This window comes from Dermacentor silvarum, chromosome 1 (assembly GCF_013339745.2).
Source record: "Dermacentor silvarum isolate Dsil-2018 chromosome 1, BIME_Dsil_1.4, whole genome shotgun sequence".
NCBI lineage: Eukaryota > Metazoa > Arthropoda > Arachnida > Ixodida > Ixodidae > Dermacentor > Dermacentor silvarum.
The window spans coordinates 40,311,308-40,330,543 of record NC_051154.1 but is presented as its reverse complement, the minus strand read 5'-3'; the positions used below and the strand labels follow the sequence as shown (position 1 = coordinate 40,330,543).

The following is a 19,236-nucleotide window of genomic DNA, read 5'->3' as shown; positions in this document are numbered from 1 at the left end:
CATCTCGGTGGCGTCTACTATCAGCCGTGCATGCCGGTCCGAGTCTTGATACAACCACCACTGTGTAATGGAAGTAATGTTGGCATCTGGACTTGTAGCAATGAGCCGCCAAATGACCGTCCACCTTTGCGAATTAAATTTGGTATCGTGTTTCCTCAGCCAAACATTAATGCAACGCTAAGTCGGGCCAGCACATACTCGGCCACAAATAAGCTTCATTTTGTGCACGTCTTCTGAAGAGTCGACAAACTTGTTGCAGTGGTAATTCCACTTGTCTTCTTTATGGAACTGGTGAAGTTGCGATACATAATCTGGGCAGCTTTTCTGGTGCTGACATCACAACTTTTACACTGGCTTGTACATCTATCCTTTTCAAGTTGATCCTTTCGGTGCTTACACCGTATAACAGCCGGTCTTCTGGGATGTTCAAGGGCATGGTCACTCCGCGCACCTGTACCCATCCTTCTGCCTTGGTGACCCTGTGCAATTTTTCAACAGACCTGATTAGATGCTATACCTTGCTGCCTCCAAAAGCATGACCCGAAACACAAAACTTGTGTTGCCTGTGATGCACACGCTACTTAGAGAACTTTCAAGGCACATCTGCACCACCGACCTCTTGACAAACTTGGTGTGATCTGCCATGAATTATAATGACACTCGTTATAATAGAAATACAGGGACAACTGCAGGAATCTGAACAACTGCTCTTGTGGCAATTCATATGGGATTACCAGAGGCTGAAGAGTGTTTAAACTCTTTAAAAAAAAAAACTCAAAATCGTGAAACTTCCATCAACGTTACCTAGTAAGGCAGGTAATCTAGAATACAAACAAGTGTTAAAAGAAAAGAAGCAACCTTCTAGCATGCGCTTGCTCACTGCAAAGAGAAGAAATAGCATGCTTCTATTTATGCAGTCATCGCAGAAAATAGTGTATATAGCCACTTGCCATTTTTGTCATGTACCTAATGGCTTCTTCAGCATCTATCGCCATGTCCACCTCGTGTTGAATTGAAGTTGAAACTGTTGATGCCTGCTACCTCGGGTTGGTCCTGCGCAAATGTGACTTTGTGCATGACACAAAATAAGGCAGGGAGAGAAAACTTCTCGGAAGGCCTGTCTGCCGTGCCATTCTTAACAGTTCCAACTATGCCAACTCCATCGCTTTGCTTTGGCTGGACGCCAGGAGCACTTTTGAGTCAGCTTTGCAGTTTTGGGCCATATTGGCCTAACCCACCAAATTAACTAGTGTTTAAGCTGTAGAATATGGTGTGTGTTTAACGAGACAGTAAGGAGAGTCCAGCCTTTCAGTGCACCAGTTTTGCTGCTTGTGCACACTGCATGTGCATATTGGATCATTCAAGGCATTTTTTAAATGAAAATGCACTGTGAGGTTATTTTCTGAGAAAGTAACCTATATATTTTCCAGGATTAACTTCGCTGAAATTGGGCCCTTATTGCTTAAAGTCTACAGTAGGCTGTATATGCTGGACTTAATATTCTGTTTTTCATTAGGAAAGTGTCATCGTTCATTAATAATTTGAACACTGCGCATAGTACGGGTTTCGTTTAAAAATGAACACAAAATGCTATTCAAGAACTCCCCCCCCCCCCCCCAAAAAAAAATGACTGTCTTGTTTCAGTCGCTTGTTGCTTGATTTTTCAGCTCTGCAACTGGAGTCACATAGCTCACATACCCGTTAGCCGCATAGAAGCAGGACAGAAGGATGCGCTGACACTGACTTTCGATGCAGTTTGAGCAAGTGTCTCTCTTCTGTCTGTTGGCCACTTAATCACGAACGACACCAATCTGGAAACAATCCAATGTGGGAACGGGCAGGTTGTATTTGCGAATATGAGAATTGGTTTCCACGAGTCGCTCCTTAGTCAGCTGTTGCTGTTGTTTGCATATCTCCTCTGTCATGCCCTAGAACATTCAGAAAAGCATGCCTGAAAGATTTGACATGAGGTATCTAAAAGTTGCATGGAAGGCGAGGTAGTCGTCCCCCCCCCCCCCCCCCCCCCCTTGATTTGGGGTGGAAAAAAAAGATTTTTTAAAACACAGGGTTCTTACACCTCCTTGAAAACCTTTGAATTTGATAAGATTCAAGATCCCTTAAAGTTCCTTGAAAGTTTTGAACATTCAAACTTCAAAACTATGGAGAAATGATCCTAGATATTTTCTTTTCGAGTGTCTGCTAAGCAGTGATGGAAGCGATGTTTTACTACTTTTTGGAGCAGCCTTAAGTGTTTTTGAAGCAGATGGCAAAATATGCCGTACGACTCCTGGAGTTCCATAAAGCATCACCGAAGTGTCTTATAAATACTAATATTTATTATATTGCACATAGAATAATCAAAGCAAATTGTAAGAAACAAACAATTAAAAGGATGGATGGTTATCGTATGTGTAGTAAAATGAGCTATATATTTAAAATGCCAGTTCTTGTGGCAGAAATGAGATCAAAGTCGATAAAGCTGAGCACCAGAATGTGTAAGTAATCAGTGACATATCACAGTTGCCACAGCAGCAGTTGGTAATTCAGTACGAGATCAGATTTCCTGGCATTGTTTCGGAGCAGTTGCTAACAAAAATTAGTTTGGAGCAGCACTTCCAACACTGGCTAAGCAATGCAATGCGGTGTTTCCGCAGGCACCTATGACAGATTTGGTGAAATAGCCGTTGTCATTGTGGAGTCAGATCAAGCGACTACTTCATACCACTATTTTTGTTGTGTTGCTAGTTTGTTTACCCCACAGCCATCATGGTTGTATATTCAAGGTCTAGGTTCTAGAAATGCCTGGTGAAAAGTAGTTTCAGCCATTCGGATTTAATGTAATGAGCATCTTTGGCTAAAGCCAGACACTACTAACCGTCACATTAGAAGAAGGCAATGGTTTCAAAATCAATCTTTAAATTGTACTTGAATTTTGAGTTGAATGTTATGAACAAACTCTTTAAACATTAGCTATCTGTAGACAATGGTGCCATTGACATGCGTGCCTAAGATTCTGCTGTGTGCAGCATTGTGCACCTTCACAACGCAGACTGCAGGAAAGTCAGTAGATGTTGACAGCAATTGTGCTTGGCTCCATGCACACCGCTTGGGTACCTTCTTCTGATGCTAACCTTGAAGGGTTACCATGCGTGCATTGCTGTCTGCTATCAATGCTGTACCAGTTGAGAGAAACCATTCAGTTAAAAGGAAATGTGGAAAGTAAACATTTGTGCTCCATATTTACATATTAAGTCCTTTTCATATCTTTAAGAACTTATTCATTGAAAGGCACCCAAAGGATTATCAGCTGAAATAAGTGTTTATTAAATACACTGGAATGTTGAATTACAAGCGTGCATGCACCTGCTGATTCTTCTTGAAAAACCACACACCAGGTTTGGCCATTTTAAATTAATAAGTGTAGCATGTACTTCATGCGCTAGTAACCACCAGACTCTGAGAGTATATTACAGTGCCAAGCGCTGCGAAAACGGCTGAAATTCCAAACCAAACTGCGCGAGTGCAATTTCTCGGAGCCAGTTATCCAATGCAGAAGCTTCAATTCAAGCTTCTTTTGTGCTTTGTGTTGTCGAAGTCGCCAAAATGGTTCAATTAGTGCAGCTTAGGGCACTATACAGCAGTGATGCTCACGATGTGCTGCGTGAACGGCTACTTCTCGCTAGAGGGGCAATTGCAAGGTTTCAGAGTTATGCTTTCCGTCGGATGCCAAACAGCGAGAAAAATGGAAGAGTTTTGTAAGAAGTTAGTGCTTCTCATTCAACCTGCCGCATGTCCTGCGTACGAAAAGCTCTCTTGATGTTCATTTTGATATGCATGTTGTAAGCAGAGTAGTTTTATCGCTGCAACGCTACCTCCCAGAAATTGCTGCTGAAGCTGTTCCAGGAATATTTGAAGAGCCAAAACTATCTTCTCAATCTTTATCTCAGTCGGAAGGAATGTTGGGTGAGTTGGTATAACTTTATTTTGTAACAATGCGAAAAGGCGCTGAGGCTTGTATAATCTTTAAAAACGAGGATACACCAGGTTACACAGCAGTACACTAGAGTGATAGTCGAAGCTGCTCACATTACATGCAAAGGTGTTGACTGTATTAGACAGGCTTTGATATCACTCTTGCAAAGATAAGTGTCATATCTTAATACCTCGTTGGGGGGTGAGTTTTAGGTGGTTACATGTGCTTTTGCATGTGCGTATGTAGTTGATCTTGATTTGATATTGAACCATAAACAGCATTTCTACCTCGTGATTCTCTTTATAAATGCCAAACAATGTGTTTTTGATCCCAATTACCTTTCTGACCACACATATCTAAAAATAAATGCCTGAAAAGCCGAACAGCTTATATACCCAACGCTGCAACACCTTAGGTCGCGGCACGTTGTCATACAGGTAATTGTAATAGAAGTGTGGCTTTTTTTTAATGTTATGCGTGAAGCAGTAGAACTGCCACAATTCATTTTTACTTGTTCGAACTACTGAGATAATCCTGCTCGAACTGCATGCGGCAAGTACTAGCTTACTGTCTGCGCATAGAGCTACTTTTTTTTTTTTTTCTACATGCAAAACTTTGCCTATTTACAAGCTGTTGATATAGGGCCAGCAGTGGACATGCGGTGTGGCAACTGCGATATTGCAAGAATAAGAATGGGATACATTAAAATAAATTCAACGGTTTTGCGTGCCCGAACCTTGATATGATTAAGAGACGCCGCAGTGTAAACAAGCGCTTCTGCTTTTCGCCCCCATCGAAATCTGGCTGCCACTGCCTGAATCCAGCCTGCTACTTACTGCTCACTTAGCAGCGCTACACCATCACCGCTCATCTAGTGCGGCAGGTTATAGGCTACCTCATAGGGGCCCTCTCTCCATTTACTATCACGTCGGAGACGCATGCACAATACAATCCGCCTGCAGACCCCATAAGATGAACCCAACAATATTGCTCCAGCATAGGCGTTTTTGCTGTTCAATTTATTTGCGAGTAATTGCACTTATTCAGTGGCTTCGTGCTGTCTGCACAGCTATAGGAGCTTATCACAGGAGACCAGCTGCATCATTCCAACCAAGACTCTCGGCTATGGAGTAACACTAATCAGTGCCAGCGTTATGAATGTCAATGATTCACACATTCAAAAGTGCTTTTTTACTTTACTAGTATCTCCTTCAGTTGCTTATTGCCGGACACTCAAGCTAGATTCTGGCGTACTTTCAAATGAGAAGACAAAGCACAACTGGATTAAAGTATGCCGTAGCTTTTTGCAACACCACCTCAGAATACAGTGGTAACTACTAATAGGAACTTTGTAAAGGAGTTTTGTATTTATGAAAAATGTCTAACATGCACTTATATTTTCGCATTTGACTTGCATTGACATGCTTTGTGCTTTGTCCACCCTTTCCACCAAGTTTGCTATGTGCTCAAGAAATTTTTTGAGAAAAAATGCCACTGCTTTTGCATGTATGCCTTACATGAATGCATAGTTATTTTACCTTACCCTCACCCTCACATTATATTTCTGCTTTCATGGCATGGGAATGTATGCCGGTTTCACTACATGATACCTGCAGCTGCACAACACTGCAAAGTGTGTGTGTCGTTTCAGCTTGTTCGATATCGGCACCCACAAGGGTTAGCTACTTTTGTTGCTATGTTTCGCTCTGTGCTTGCTTCCGTGATTTCGCTACATGTGCTCCCTCCACCTCAAGGTCGCAGGTTCAATCCAAGCTGCGGTGGTCACATTTAGATATGGGCAAAATGCAAGTACACTCGTGTACTTAGATTCAGGTGTGTGTGAAAGGACCTCTCACCAGGCCATATTGCAAATATTGTTTATACACTTGCAAGTTGTGAAATGAGATCTATTATTGTGATACCTGTTGTCATACAGCCAGGAGGCAAGCGCATCTAACAGAGATGCTGCCCCCTTTTGCCTAGACTAGCATTCTCCTATTTATCCCATACACGTCACGTGCACGTGACGAGCCTCGCCTCCTTTTTTCTTTCTTTTCTTTTCTTGCTGCGCGGTGCACTTCCAATGGCGGCATTGCGCGGTCCGCATGGGATGATTTACAGAAGTCTCGCATCATGGTGAGTGACGTTGCTAGGAGTGCATTTTGTTAGGGGCATTTGTGTGTATCACCTTGTATGATCTGGAAGCGGAGCTTACTCGAGAGAGAGGGTGCACGACGTTTGGTTCTAAATATCAGCTGTTTTACAGGTGTGCAGCATTGTAATACTTTGCAGATACGATCATGAGCGAGTGATTATACACTGCGCTTCTCTGTTAAAATGGCCAATCATAGTGAGGGGCCCTTAAAATAAACCCAGGTAATTAAAGTTTGGAGTCCCTCACTACTGCGTGCTTTGTACTCGTATCGTAGATTTGGCGGATAAAACCCCAGAATTTAGTTTTTTCTGCTTCAACTTCGCAAGTGCATTTATGCAGTGGTTTCTCTTTCGTAGCCACCATCAAGTTGACAATTTATTTTCAATAGTCTTAGATGTGTTGTGCAATTCAGAGAAAAGCTTTGGAGGGTTAGTTGGAAATGAGCTTGATGGTTATAAAATGGCTGAATGCTCATATGCTCAATCTACCTTGTTACAAGAGACGCTTAAAACTCAAAGTTTAGCGCAGTACCTAAATTTTTTCACTAGTGCATGATTCAAGGTATTTAATCTCGAAAGGAATGTTGCATTAAAACATTCTAAAAGGGGGTGTTTCTGGTCATTCTATTCATGTCATTATTCCTTGGTGTAGCAATAGCTGTGAGATCAGAACAGAGTTACAGTGAACAGCCTTAGGCATTAAAAAGTGACTTCTGGGAGTGTCCACAAGATAACTAAGATGGGCAGATTTGTTTTTGGGTATCTGGGAGAACGGTGCAGCAGTGCGTCCTTCGGATCAAATATCCTTATAATGGATTGTATGTCTCTCGCTTTAACTCATTCACATGGTCGCACTGCAGCCTCAGTCTCCTTGGTTCAAAGCAACTTCGCTCCCTGTTATATGCACATAAGTGATGAAATTTGGTTGCCTAATTCATGTTTTTGCTTATTTTATTGGGTTTTAAACAACCATGTAAGGCAATGTTTTGGGTCTACACCACAAGAAATGGCTTGTAACCATCTTAACATGTGTTTGAATTCATGTTTTGTTGCTCTGTGGCAGTAAATGTCCTTGAAATATGTTTCGGAGACGAATTGTAAGTTATGACATCTGTTGAATTACAGCATAAAATAAAGTTCATTACAGCACTTACTGCATTACAGAAATATGTGGTATATGCACTATATAAAAGATTTACATATTCTCAATGTGTTTGTAACTTCTGAATCTAGGTTTGTTTCTGAAAAAGCAGTTGAGCTAAGGCCTTGCATACTTTAGTTGTATTCAAACAAGTGAAACATAACCTGTGCTGGCATTGCACCTTTTATCCTCAATTGGAGCCCCTGTGATTGTCTTTGACTAGGTCACTAGTGTCTCATGACCAGCTAGGGTTCATGATGGTGGTGGTGGTCCTGTCCTTTATATCGGTTCGCAAAAAAAAAAATGGAAACTTCATTTTGTGAATTTTAAAAATGTTCGCACAGTCATAGGTGCAATGCCAAGACTAAATACTACTGTTGCCAGACAGTAAAAGCACCAGCTTTCAAACATGAGCTCGTACCAATCGGGTCACTATTTTGCAACAGATATGGTCTATGTTAATTGTTCATAAGGTCTGCACTTTGTCAGTCAGTCTTCTCTCTGTGTTTTTTGTCACTGTTGCCTGGCCATCATTAGAGGTGCAATAAGCGTGTTGTGGGTGTATTGGTGATGAAACAGCAACATTAGGGATGTGGAAGAACGAACAGCAAGCGAGAGTTATCTGACGAAGAGAAAAAAATTTTGTTCCCCCACAAGAAATATTTACTGCTCTCAAATTAGATTGAAATTTATTGCAGCTTGGCTGCAATAAATATGCAGTGACCGCTTATAACTTAAGGTGCCAGAGTTGCAAATATCGGCACCATAAGTGGTACCGCACTATACCTTAAACAATGTTATGACGATAGCTATTATATGGACACTCCAGACGCATTTCTGCTTTTGCCGTGGCCGCGAGGCTTCGTGTCAAGTCCAAAGGCGATAAAATCGTCGCCGTGTGCTGTATGTGGAGTGAAAGCGTGCGAGGGTGAGTCGGCGATCATGCCTAAAGCCTGCGCATGCAAGGGAGGAAAGCGGGCAAGGCTTCAGGGGCAGGGTAGGGAGAGGGCGGGGGGTAGCGCTCTACTTCAAGCGCGTGCCTGCTGTATTTGAAAATACAGCGGCCCACGTGCTCGTGAAATGTCTACAGAACACATAATACTGCTTCACTGACACCTGTCACATAGGGGACTGTAGTGCAGGCTTTGGGTCACACCGTGGGTGACATCGCGGGGTTATGAATGCACTGCTACATGAACCTAACAAAACTTATGTGGTATCTGCACTCGAATAATACGTAGCATACCCTGGACAGGTGAGAGGCTCTGTCGTCTTTGCTGGAGAAAATCCTCTGCATTCCTTATATCAGGGAAGTGGCAACTAAGCGTTTTAAGCAGTCCAGGTGAACGGAATCAAAGTGCAAGTAGCGGCTGCTGTGCATTTTTTTTCTGAAGATACCGAAAGAAAGATGACCATTTTCTCATATTTTGCCGCGTCAGCAGATGGCCAGCACCCTCAGTGTCAGTTGTGAACTGAATGGCCTCCTCTATGCAATTCAGATGGGTTGAGAATGCTTCTAGGCATCCTTTTTGATGACACAAACAGGTTTGCAGTCGTAACTGAAATTCAAGCTCCCATTGCGGTTCCATGAACTTGTGTGGAGACCACATCACGAAATGCAAAATGTGTTTTCAAGGTAGACCTTGAGTAGATTTAGAAGATTGGGTGTGTGTGTTGTTGTCCTGTCACTTTGTCATTGGACTGTAATGCGCACCAGCTAAACATGATTTGAACTGGCGCTCGTCTTATGGGGAAGTCTAGAAGAAAAGCCATGCTCTCGGCTGAATAAGTTGTACAGTCTGTTCAGTTTCATTATACTACATTATAGCACTCGCTTGTGCACCCTAGTGGTAAATCTGCATCGAATGAACACCAGTGTGTAATATTTAAATCTATTTTGTGCGTGCACCACGTCTGGTTACCGGGATGATGTAGTGTGGCACATTGCAGCACCCCGACAAATGACTTGCTTTCGTGGAACTTCTTGAGCACAAATATACAATGCGTAATCACTGAAATTTGGACCCTTGCTACTCTATTTTCTGCACGACCACAACACACACAATCAGACTTTTTCCACCACAGAACGCAAGCTAAAGATGTAAATTGGGGTTTTGTTCAACCTTAGCAGCAAATTGGTGGCCATAAAAGTTCGGCGAAAACGTGAACAACTGAAATTATGTTTGCGGCGGCGATGTTCCCAAAGCAACTTGCCCACATAGTCCAAATATTTTAGTACACCATTGTTTGGCTTCTAAATTATCAGCCGCCATTGTGGCTTTATAGGGCCTGTGGCAGAGCCGCAAATGAGACCAAATAATTTAGCTTGATTGAAACATTGGTCAACGATGCAGATGGGAGATTTTCAGATTTCAATTTTTTTCTCGGCAAGCGATGTGAAATGGTACTGGCAAACGTGCACTGACCAAGGGAGGAACTTAACACTTATTCTGCAGTATGCTGCTCTGCCAACTGAATGTTTCAAGGAATTAAAAATTAACAGAGGGCACTGCAAATGATGTGCACTGTATGTTCATGGTGCACGAATATGTTTAACCTTTTTCAGACATTACTTAGTTGGTTTGAATGAGAACTTACTTTCACCGCATTTATTACATCTTCAGAAACGTAAAAACCTTGCAGCTCTTTAGTTTCCAGTTCTTTAGTGAGTTTTGTCATGTTTACAGAATGTGGACTCCATGTGAAAACTCACTGAAGAAACATCAGATAAACGAACGTCAACTATTTCATGTATACCAGGCTCGAAAAGCTTGTGATTAAGACTGGCGCAACACATTGTGAAAAACAATGAAAAAATGGAACCTGCTACATACAATGACATACTCACACCAAGCAAAATACACAACCATCCACCTTAATACTTGTTTTGCTAAAACAATTTGCCTGTGTAATTGAAACTTGCACCGCTTTTTCATTCAGAAGCATTTCAAGATAAGCAAGACACATTTTAAGTATCCTTACTTTAACCAATGCTTTTGCTGTTGATGCACTATCTTGGTGTACACAATTGTGCACAGTCTAAAACAGTTAACGAGCTAACTTCATTAACTTACCTAATCAATGAGATGTCAATGTTAAAGTTGTGGAGGGCATTGAGAAATTGCCGATAATAGCACTTAAGTTGCACAGGATTCGTGTGGACCCTTTTTTTTTTTTTTTTTCTTATGAAAAAGTAAGCTTGAGAAATTTTGAAAATATATATCCATGCTATGAATGTGACAACGCTTCGCCAATGGTTGCGTCAATCTTTATGGAAACCTTTTAAAATACGGCACTGTGAACGAGTGGCCGCACTCTTTTCTCAACGCATCAGGAGCTTTTAGTGCATATTTTCGGTCCTTACATAAGGCAAAATAGTGCATTCTTGTAATGGTTTGCTTTCTTAACTGTTGCAAGACCACACCCCTGGTTCGCATGTTTGTAATATACACAATGTTCTAGAGGACGATGTTTACGTCCGAGACCGCTGATATAACTGGAGTTGTCATGTGGAATTTTCATTTCGCTCTTTTCTTCTTTTTTTCTTCTTTCCGGGAAAAAAGAAAGGACCACACAAGACCTATAGGTTGAAATGCATGTTTAGTAGCTGACACAGAACAACAAACATGCATTTAAATAGACATCAACTAGTCCAACCTATTGCCCTTACCCATAGGTTGCTTTATAAGCTTTTATCGCTTCTTTCTAGGTGTCCGACACAAGCTTACTAGTATTGTTATTGGCGTTAGCTAATTAACCTAATATTTGTTGCTCTTGCACAATGAAAAAAAAAATACTCGCTATAACAATCAACATACAGTGGGTGCTGTTCGCGTAGAGGCTTTTTTTTTTTTTTTGCCTCATTTAGTTAGGCACATTTGAGGTGTAATTTTATAGTGGTTTCTGAGAAACACTTAAGGGTTGCCTTTGTAGTTTCATAGACAGACAGACAGATTAACTTTATTTGCGTCCTGGGAAGAGCTTCATGCTTCATGAGATTCTTTGCTTGTCGTTATCCTCTCTCCACCTTGCGGGCTTCCGCAGTACTGATTTTCCATAATTTTATAGTGTTGTGCAAAGTCGTATAAAGAACATATGCCTGTATTTCTTTCATGTCGAGCTTTATCAAGCGTCTCGAAGATACATGTCTACTGCTGCAAAATTCATGCTCCAACTCTTCCGTTACCGCAAGAAAATGGTAGTCTTTTATAGGTTTCAGAGAAGAAAAAGATTTGCCACTATAAATAATATCCCAACACACTTGCAGCATAGCAAATTGTACATAATAAAATGTTCTTTCCAAAAACATATGTTGCGAAGCAAAATAATTTCGTAATGCATGAATTCTAGAAAGCGCCATTTTTGTGGCCAGTTGATAAAAACAATAAGACATATCTACAAAACCACTAATATCAAAGGAAAACACGATATGCATTTCGAAGATAAATTGCCCAGAAATAGTGTCTGAAAAAATAAATGCTCAGTACACTGTCATTCTTCAGATATAAAAAATTAATTGACCAGGAACTGCTTCATCACTCGTGCCATGCGGTGATGCAGTTCCTGGTTTTTGTGAAGCGCAGGTGCACTATGCATTTTTTGCACAAAACATTTGTTTTTTGTTAAACTTTGTGGCCCGCGTAACACACTGCAGTTTCGCCTTTTATGCATAGTCGGAGGGATGGTCGAATGAGAAGTCCAATAAACTTCACCAGTTCGTCTGGAGCCACCTCTTTCCAGGACCTGGGCAACTCTAGCTTCTGCGAAATGCGAAAACACCCGTGTACTTAGATTTAGGTGCACGTTAAAGAACCCCAGGTGGTCCAAATTTCCGGAGTCCCCCACTACTGCGTGCCTCATAATCAGAACTGGTTTTGGCACGTAAAACCCCATAATTTAATTTTTTTTTTTTTTTTAACTCTAGCTTCTAGCTGGGCAACTCCCGAATATGCGTCTAAGCATATTTGCTTATTTTTTTCAAATGGTCTTTATCACCTCTGTAGCGAAGAAGAGCAGAAAGAAATCCTGCATCGTTGTAAACAGCCATTGTATCTGCAGATAAGCTTGCATGAGGAAGGTGACTGCTCAAGGCCGTATATGATTCGCTGGTGAACAGCTGTGGATGACTCAGGCTGACTCGTAACATTGTCGCGGCCAGAGCTTGATTCTGGTTTGCTGTCGTCTTAGGACTCTGATTTCGAGCCCTCATCACTAAATTGAAGTGCAGGAGCAGCTTATTTACAAGCGGGACGCGTTTCTCGCAGTGCGGTCATGCGGGACACTGCCACCATGGGAACGACTTTTGATGAATGCATAGTAACACTGGCAGCGCCCCTTGCTGGGATTTTACAGGTGAAGCGAACCTGAAACTCTTGGAACTTTGCTGAAAATGTCAAGTCCACACGTTGGACATGTGGCGAAACTTCAATAGTAAGCTTTGGTTTGGAGTCAAGTAGTTTTATTTCACCAAAGCGCATTTCCGAACAGCTGGCATCATTTTTTGGGTGCACGTTTTTCTTGAGGGTGACAGCCACGCCCTTTTTGACAACACACTCGCATTAGTTTGCAAAAAAAAAGTCCGTCAAACATCACGTCGCCAGAGTGGGAAAATTCTAGAGTGGAAATTCTAAAAGGGGAGTGCCTGGACTAACCACTGGGTGGGACTAAGTGCATAAGAAATACTCCTACATGTCAGAATCGGCGATTTAAAGCATTGATCACCAATGATCGATCTGAATAGGCGTAACAAAAGAGCTAAAGTGCCAAATTTGTTTCTCCCAGAGCTGCTCCAATACTCCCTTGGCCGCTTCCATCCGTGTACTTGCATTAGTGCATGGTGCAGATATCACATTGAGATCGCGTATTGGCTTAGACAGCCTCCTAGAACAAGTCATGAAATTTTGATGGAAATAAAATACCATGCTTCTTATGGTGATAGATTCGAACATCTTGTTCATGGTTTAAATAATCTAAAATTGGCATGGAAAGTCTTTGAAAATTGTTGCGACACTCTGAGAAAATTGGTACTAGTGTTGCAGGTCCACCTTGTGACTGCAGAATACTGTACTTTAGTTTGTCGTTATTAAGCGCACCATACATACTGTTGGTAACCATATTCTTTATATTCTATAGCCGTTCGGACTTCATTGTGTGCCTATTACATTCTAAGAAAAGTTCACTCTTGCAACAATGCTGCCTTTGCATCCAAGAGCAGAACAGCAGAGCCGTTGCATGGCGCGCTAGTTGGTAGTTATCATGCATGTTAGCTCAAATTTTTTGCTCCAGTTGACTCTCGTTTTAGCCAAACGACATACTTCCAAGGTCAAAAGCGCACGCGTGGCTACTGCAGCACACAGAGGTGCGCATTGAAATTAAAATCGTTGTTTTGCTTTAAAGAACTTCGTTAAACAACGTAGCTTGACTTTTATTTGAGCATAGTAGTTAGACAGGAACAATGCAACAATTCAGGCAAACATTGGCTTGATAAATAAGACGTAATTTCTTGTGGCTAGGGTTGCACTTGCCTTGGTTGTCTGTCCCTTTAACATTTTTTATAAGCCCATGTGAGTGCAATTTCTGAAGACATCTGTGAGCCATGAAGTCTTTGGTCCAGTGTTATAAAAGCTTGGCTGCTTGTCCATGGCCCTTCATTGTGCATTTTGGGCACTGCATTATTGTGATAAAGACCGTCTAGTGTTACCACATGGTGTAGTATGGCCATGCAGACGTTTGTTGCCTGCGTGCAGGACCCCTCAAGGAGGCACCCAATCTGATCTGTACTCCGCATGCGGCCTGGTACAGCGACGCCAGCTGTACTGAGTTGCGTGAGATGGCCGCCTCCGAGATTCGTCGAGCGATAGTGGGGCGCATCCCGGACTCTCTGCGCAACTGCGTCAACAAGGAGTACTTCACGGGCTATGGGGATGGCATCAATGGCGGTGCCTACAACTACAACCCAATGGGTGTGCCACACTCGACGACAGCCCTGGAACCCCTGGCGCCCGGCGTTCCCCACTCGACTTCGCACCTGCAGGACTCGGCCAACCACCTGGCCCCCAAGCCTGAGAGCTCGGAGGTGCACTGACATATCATTCCAGGGGCCCCTCCTCCTCCTTCATTCCTCCTGTCTCGCCGTCTCCTGTGTTGTGTGCTTCCGTTTGACTCCCCCTCTCTCTAGCTAGGCTCTTTTAGTTGGCTGCTTTAGGCTTCCCCCTTCTGCTCGTTCATGTGTGCATTAACATTTGATGGGTGGCAGTCCCAAATAAAACTTCGCACCTTTTAACGTCCTGCTGTGTCTCGGTTCCTTCTGTGCCGCCATAGCAGGCGCCGCTCGGCGTCCTCTCCCCGCTGGGTAGCTGCTTGCGCCTCTTCAGGGTAGCCTTCCTCTTGGGCTGGTTCTTGTGCAGGTCTCATGGTGCCTGGGGAAGCTTCCCCATTGGTGCAGAGGGAGGAGAATCAATAGTATACTTTAGGACCACACGTGGCGTTTTGCTTGGCTCTTGCTCTCCCCCCTCTCTCCACCCCCTTCTTTTTTTTTTTTTTTTCTTTTTTGTGCTGCATTTCATTCTCTTAGTTGCTGTAGTCATCCAAGTGGATAAGTGCTCTGTCCCAGGAATGTGTGTGACATCTTCCTGGCTCGCCCTGTGGTTGGGGGTTCACACGGTTCATAGTTGCTTTTTGTGTTAATTCCAATTGGATTTGTCAAATTGCCAAAACTTCTGTGCATTTCATTATACAAGTTTGCTTGTGTGAGTGTAGCTGCATTAAATTAAAGGTGCATCCTCATTACCCGTTCCACTAGTGGGTTAATCAAAATTGCACTTTTATTGGCCGCTCTCATCAACAGTTGTATGGTTAGTGTTGTTCTTTTTTTTTTTTTTTCTCCCCTGTTTCTTTTTTAATGCATAGTACCGAGGTTGCCAGGGCATTTACTGAATGTCCTGCACCGTCAGAGGTGGCACTGGAAAACAAAACCTTACTAGTTGGAAAAGTGCAATTGTGTTATGTTAAAACAGGAAATATGTGCATGTCATTCCTGCCAGACACAGGACAAGGCTGGAAAACCTCATGCTCATTACTTGGGCCATATGCAGGCAGCTTGTGCCAAGGCTTTTCTTGCATTTTGACATATTGTTTAAGGGAGGGCAATCTGCTTTTAACAAGTGCCTGCTCCAAGGTGGTGGTGGACAAGCTTTCTGTCACCTTGAAGCTGAAGTTGCTTTCAGATGGGTGATACCCAGTGATAGTTCCATCACCTCGTGGCATTCCCTCAGAGCTGTATTTCAACTCCTTATGTGGGGGTAAGCATGCCAGCATGCCCACGTGTTGGCTCTCGGCAGTCGTTGCTCCATTGTCGAGGGTGACCTAGCTTTGTGTACAGTGGAATTATGCCAACCATTTCCTCAATAAAATGAGCATTGTTAATGCATTCTGAAATTGGGTCACTCTTCATGTGGTTTTTTTCAGCCTTGGCCTGTCTGTATGGCATAGAGAATCCTGGCTTTATCTAATTTGCTTTTGAATGCGGAAATGTGAAATTTGCATGGTAACACACCACTGATGTACATACAATACTCCTCACAAAAAAAAAAAAGCATAGTTCTTGTGTCTGGGCAAAATTGGGGTTTGCCTTGATTAGAACACTGAATGAATGGAAGTGCATTTTACCCCAAGACCTTGAACATTATATACATTATTTTGTGGTGCTGCTTGTCTTTTTTTGTGTGTGCGCGCGTGCATGTGTTGTAATCAACAGTTGCAAATATATCACCTCAAGAAAGAAAAAGCCTTGTTTGCTTTCCACTATCCTCATGTTGCCTCCCTTCAGGCAGTGAACAATTTTTTCATTTTTCTTTGGATTTGATGACCACCTGGCTCCAAGTGAAATAAATGGTTGGAAAGCAACAGCTTGTGACCTCTCCCAGCTCCATTGCATCCCACTGCATGCAGGAGTAAAGATCTTTGAATGGATCGGCCTCAGCTGGAGCACTGGACCCTTGTATGTACTCTTATATAAAATTTTCATGCCATTCTAAAATAAAGTGGTTGTAAAACATACAAATTTGGGTTTAAAAAAAATAACTTGCTTAAGTCTCCCTGAATATTTGGTTGGACTGCACGCTTCTACAAGTTTTCATGCAGACATCTCCACTAATGACGTAAGCTTGCAATAGTGACTGTCTGCTCAAGGCGTTCCTGCAATACTTCTCTCGGTGCTGTCATGAACACGCACGCCTTATATTGTTTGGTGTATTTTTATTTCTCTAAATGTCCACCTAGTGGCCATGTCCATTTTTGGCTGCTGCTAAAGTACTGATGGGCTGGACTGGGGAACCAGCAAGAAAGAAACGCCCTTGCACCCAGTTTCCTTCTCCCTGGTTTAGCTCCTGTCAATTGGCGACAGCTGAAATGGACAGTCCACTAGGTGGATATTTACAGAATACCTCCCCTGGACTGATAATGCCAACAATGAGCATGTCGACACACAGTTTGGTGAAGCATCATTCTCGGTGTGAAGCATCACTCAGCATTGCTGCGTCTTCCAGCATGCTAGGATTACGATGAACATGACAATTATTTATTTATCTGGCATGAATGTCGTGAGCTCCTGACAATGACTACACAATGGCACTTGATAACCCAGTACAGAATTTCAAGTTTGCGAACAGCATTTCTAGATGCACAAGTCAAAGGAAAGAAAACTAAATGGGAAGGAAATTAACTTCTTGTGCCACTGCACGGGTGGTTGTGGGGTTGTCCTTTGCAACACAACTAGCAATTTGTAGCTAATAAGAATTATTCTAGAGTTGTAGCCTATAAGCAATGTTACTAGTACTGTAAAGATGACCCTGATAAGCTGAATCTTGTATATAAGCAAGACTGGGAACATTTTTCATGGTCATTTATAGACTATGCATAAAAGATTCCCCTAACAGTGAGTTGCAAATTAAGGTTAAGCCACTTTCGCAGCCGTCGGCGCTAAATGCTGCTTGGTTCAGCAGTATTGGTAGTTTTGGATGAGGCAACTCTTGCTAGCTGCTCGAGATGTACATGGTTTCTATCTGGACGTACTTTTTCCAGTGTCAACGATACTCGCAACGAGCAGGGCTAACAGGGTAGAAACAAGGGGTTTGAGGTGTCTTTGCAGGCTTAGAATAGAACATTGCAGAGGAGGCTCGAGAACCAGTGACATTTTCACATGATGCTGGTGGCAATGTCCTGAATACTTGGTGCATTTGTGTTTGCAACAACATGAGGGTATTGAAGAATTTTGAGAAAGCTAGGTGGAAAGCCAGCTTTTGCAACATTGCACAGTGCGGTCGAACAACAATCGCTGGAGGGTGCGTAAAACTACTTCATATAGTGCAAATTCTATGTCTCTTGCATCTGCGTTGAGGTTTTAATGTATTTCATTTATTCTTTTTGTCGTGAATATTTAGGTGCACCGGCAACAGATTTGAGTTCTTATAAACAGGGGTCTGCTGTATTTGTTTTACTGAATACTTGCATGTTCACAAAGAGCAGTGCTAGTGGTGACATTGTGTGGTGGATTTCTTCCAACTAAAATATATTGCAATGTTTAATAGCATACAATGCTTCTTGCTAGGAGACATTGCAACAGAATAAAAGGTTCATATTTTATATAACGTGCATACAGTCTTGCTGACATTTTGGTAGTAGTTTTGTAGTGGCTTATTGTTTTTTTTTTTTTAATTAGAAGCACATCCTACATTTGGAGATGATTGGCAACTTTAATGCAATTAGCAGTCTATCGTATGATGATTGTATAATTAGGGATTTTTTATATGATGATTAATTTGAGAAGTGGCACATACCTAGTGTTACTTACCCAGTCACCGAAGTTGTTGTGGTTGGTTTTGCACCTGGTTCCCTCGGCACAGCAAGCCGATGCTCTAGTCATTTGACCATGCAATACCCAGTGACCCAAGTTGGTGTGAAAGGGGTTAGGCGTGGATGGACATGCATACATACCGCAAACTGGGTGAAGTTCCCAAAGACTGTTAAATCGCATTTAAAAAACAGTGGGAATAGTGTGGCTTGCATAACCTATATATATGAGTACAAATGAGTAAGGTTGCGTATTTCTGAGCGCTACTCGTGCCTTTAGTCTACATGCAGCATCAATCCTTTGTTGGTAGCATGTTTGAGGTCACTAATGTCGCTGCGCATAAGCGCGTAGTCTAGTGGTGGTTTTTTTAATATTGTGCGCTTTATTTTGAGACCGGAAAAATTTAAACCTCAGCAGCTGTCATCATGGAAAGAAATTCGAATATTTTTCAATAGGCTCTACTACTTCTACATTGAAAATTTTGCATTTAAATCAATAGTCTAAGAGTTTGTTGATTGTTGTTAATTACCTATGCTCGCAGTAAAAGATTTAGTTGGTCAAGAGGACAGCGAACAATATTAGGTTGGGTGCATTCTCTTGGCTCACATAAGGATTTTTTAAAAGTTTGGCCGGAGTTAGCTGAAACACCTTGTATACTATCATTCGTTCGTAAAGAGATCTCAAACGTACCACGAGATCAATGTTTTAACCACAGTGTTTTAGATCTAGCTTTAATATGCTGTCATCGCCAGTGGAGATCCGTTCCATGCCACCAGTGTGAGATGCCGTGGCACCATCTGGTCAGCAAAACTTGAAACACTTTCACACCTCTCATTGGCATCTCAGGCCTAACACTGTCAAAACAAACAACCGATCTCAATAATGACAACACCTGCGCCAATACTTCATCCTCAGTGTGGGAAGAGACGAAGCGATGGCTCATTTTACTATTTATTTTTTGCTGTCACAGCAGAGAGCAAATTGCAAGAGCAAATTCAGATTGAAGCATGCAGACTGGTCGCTTCCATGTTCTCCAATCAAGCTGTCTCCGGCGGAAGCCGCCGCATGGACTTCTGGGCGCCAAGCGAAATTTTCTGACTGGCTGAAAACTGGCGACAC

The 19,236-nt window shown here is 42.4% G+C and overlaps 1 protein-coding gene across 5 annotated transcripts in view; it reads left to right on the top strand.

Moving 5' to 3' along the window:
* LOC119461262 (C-terminal-binding protein) overlaps positions 1–16,172 on the top strand; it is a 62,487-nt gene extending 46,315 nt beyond the window's left edge. For 3 of the 5 annotated variants that reach the window (XM_049666853.1, XM_049666854.1, XM_049666855.1), the window contains exon 6: positions 13,994–16,172. In XM_049666853.1, the coding sequence (XP_049522810.1) occupies positions 13,994–14,352 (359 nt within the window). In that variant the 3' untranslated portion in view covers positions 14,353–16,172. Of the gene's footprint in view, positions 1–6,094; positions 6,110–13,993 lie in introns of all 5 variants that reach the window. The other 2 variants (XM_037722498.2, XM_037722538.2) reach the window with 2 other exon arrangements.
* Positions 16,173–19,236: the final 3,064 nt, after the last annotated feature.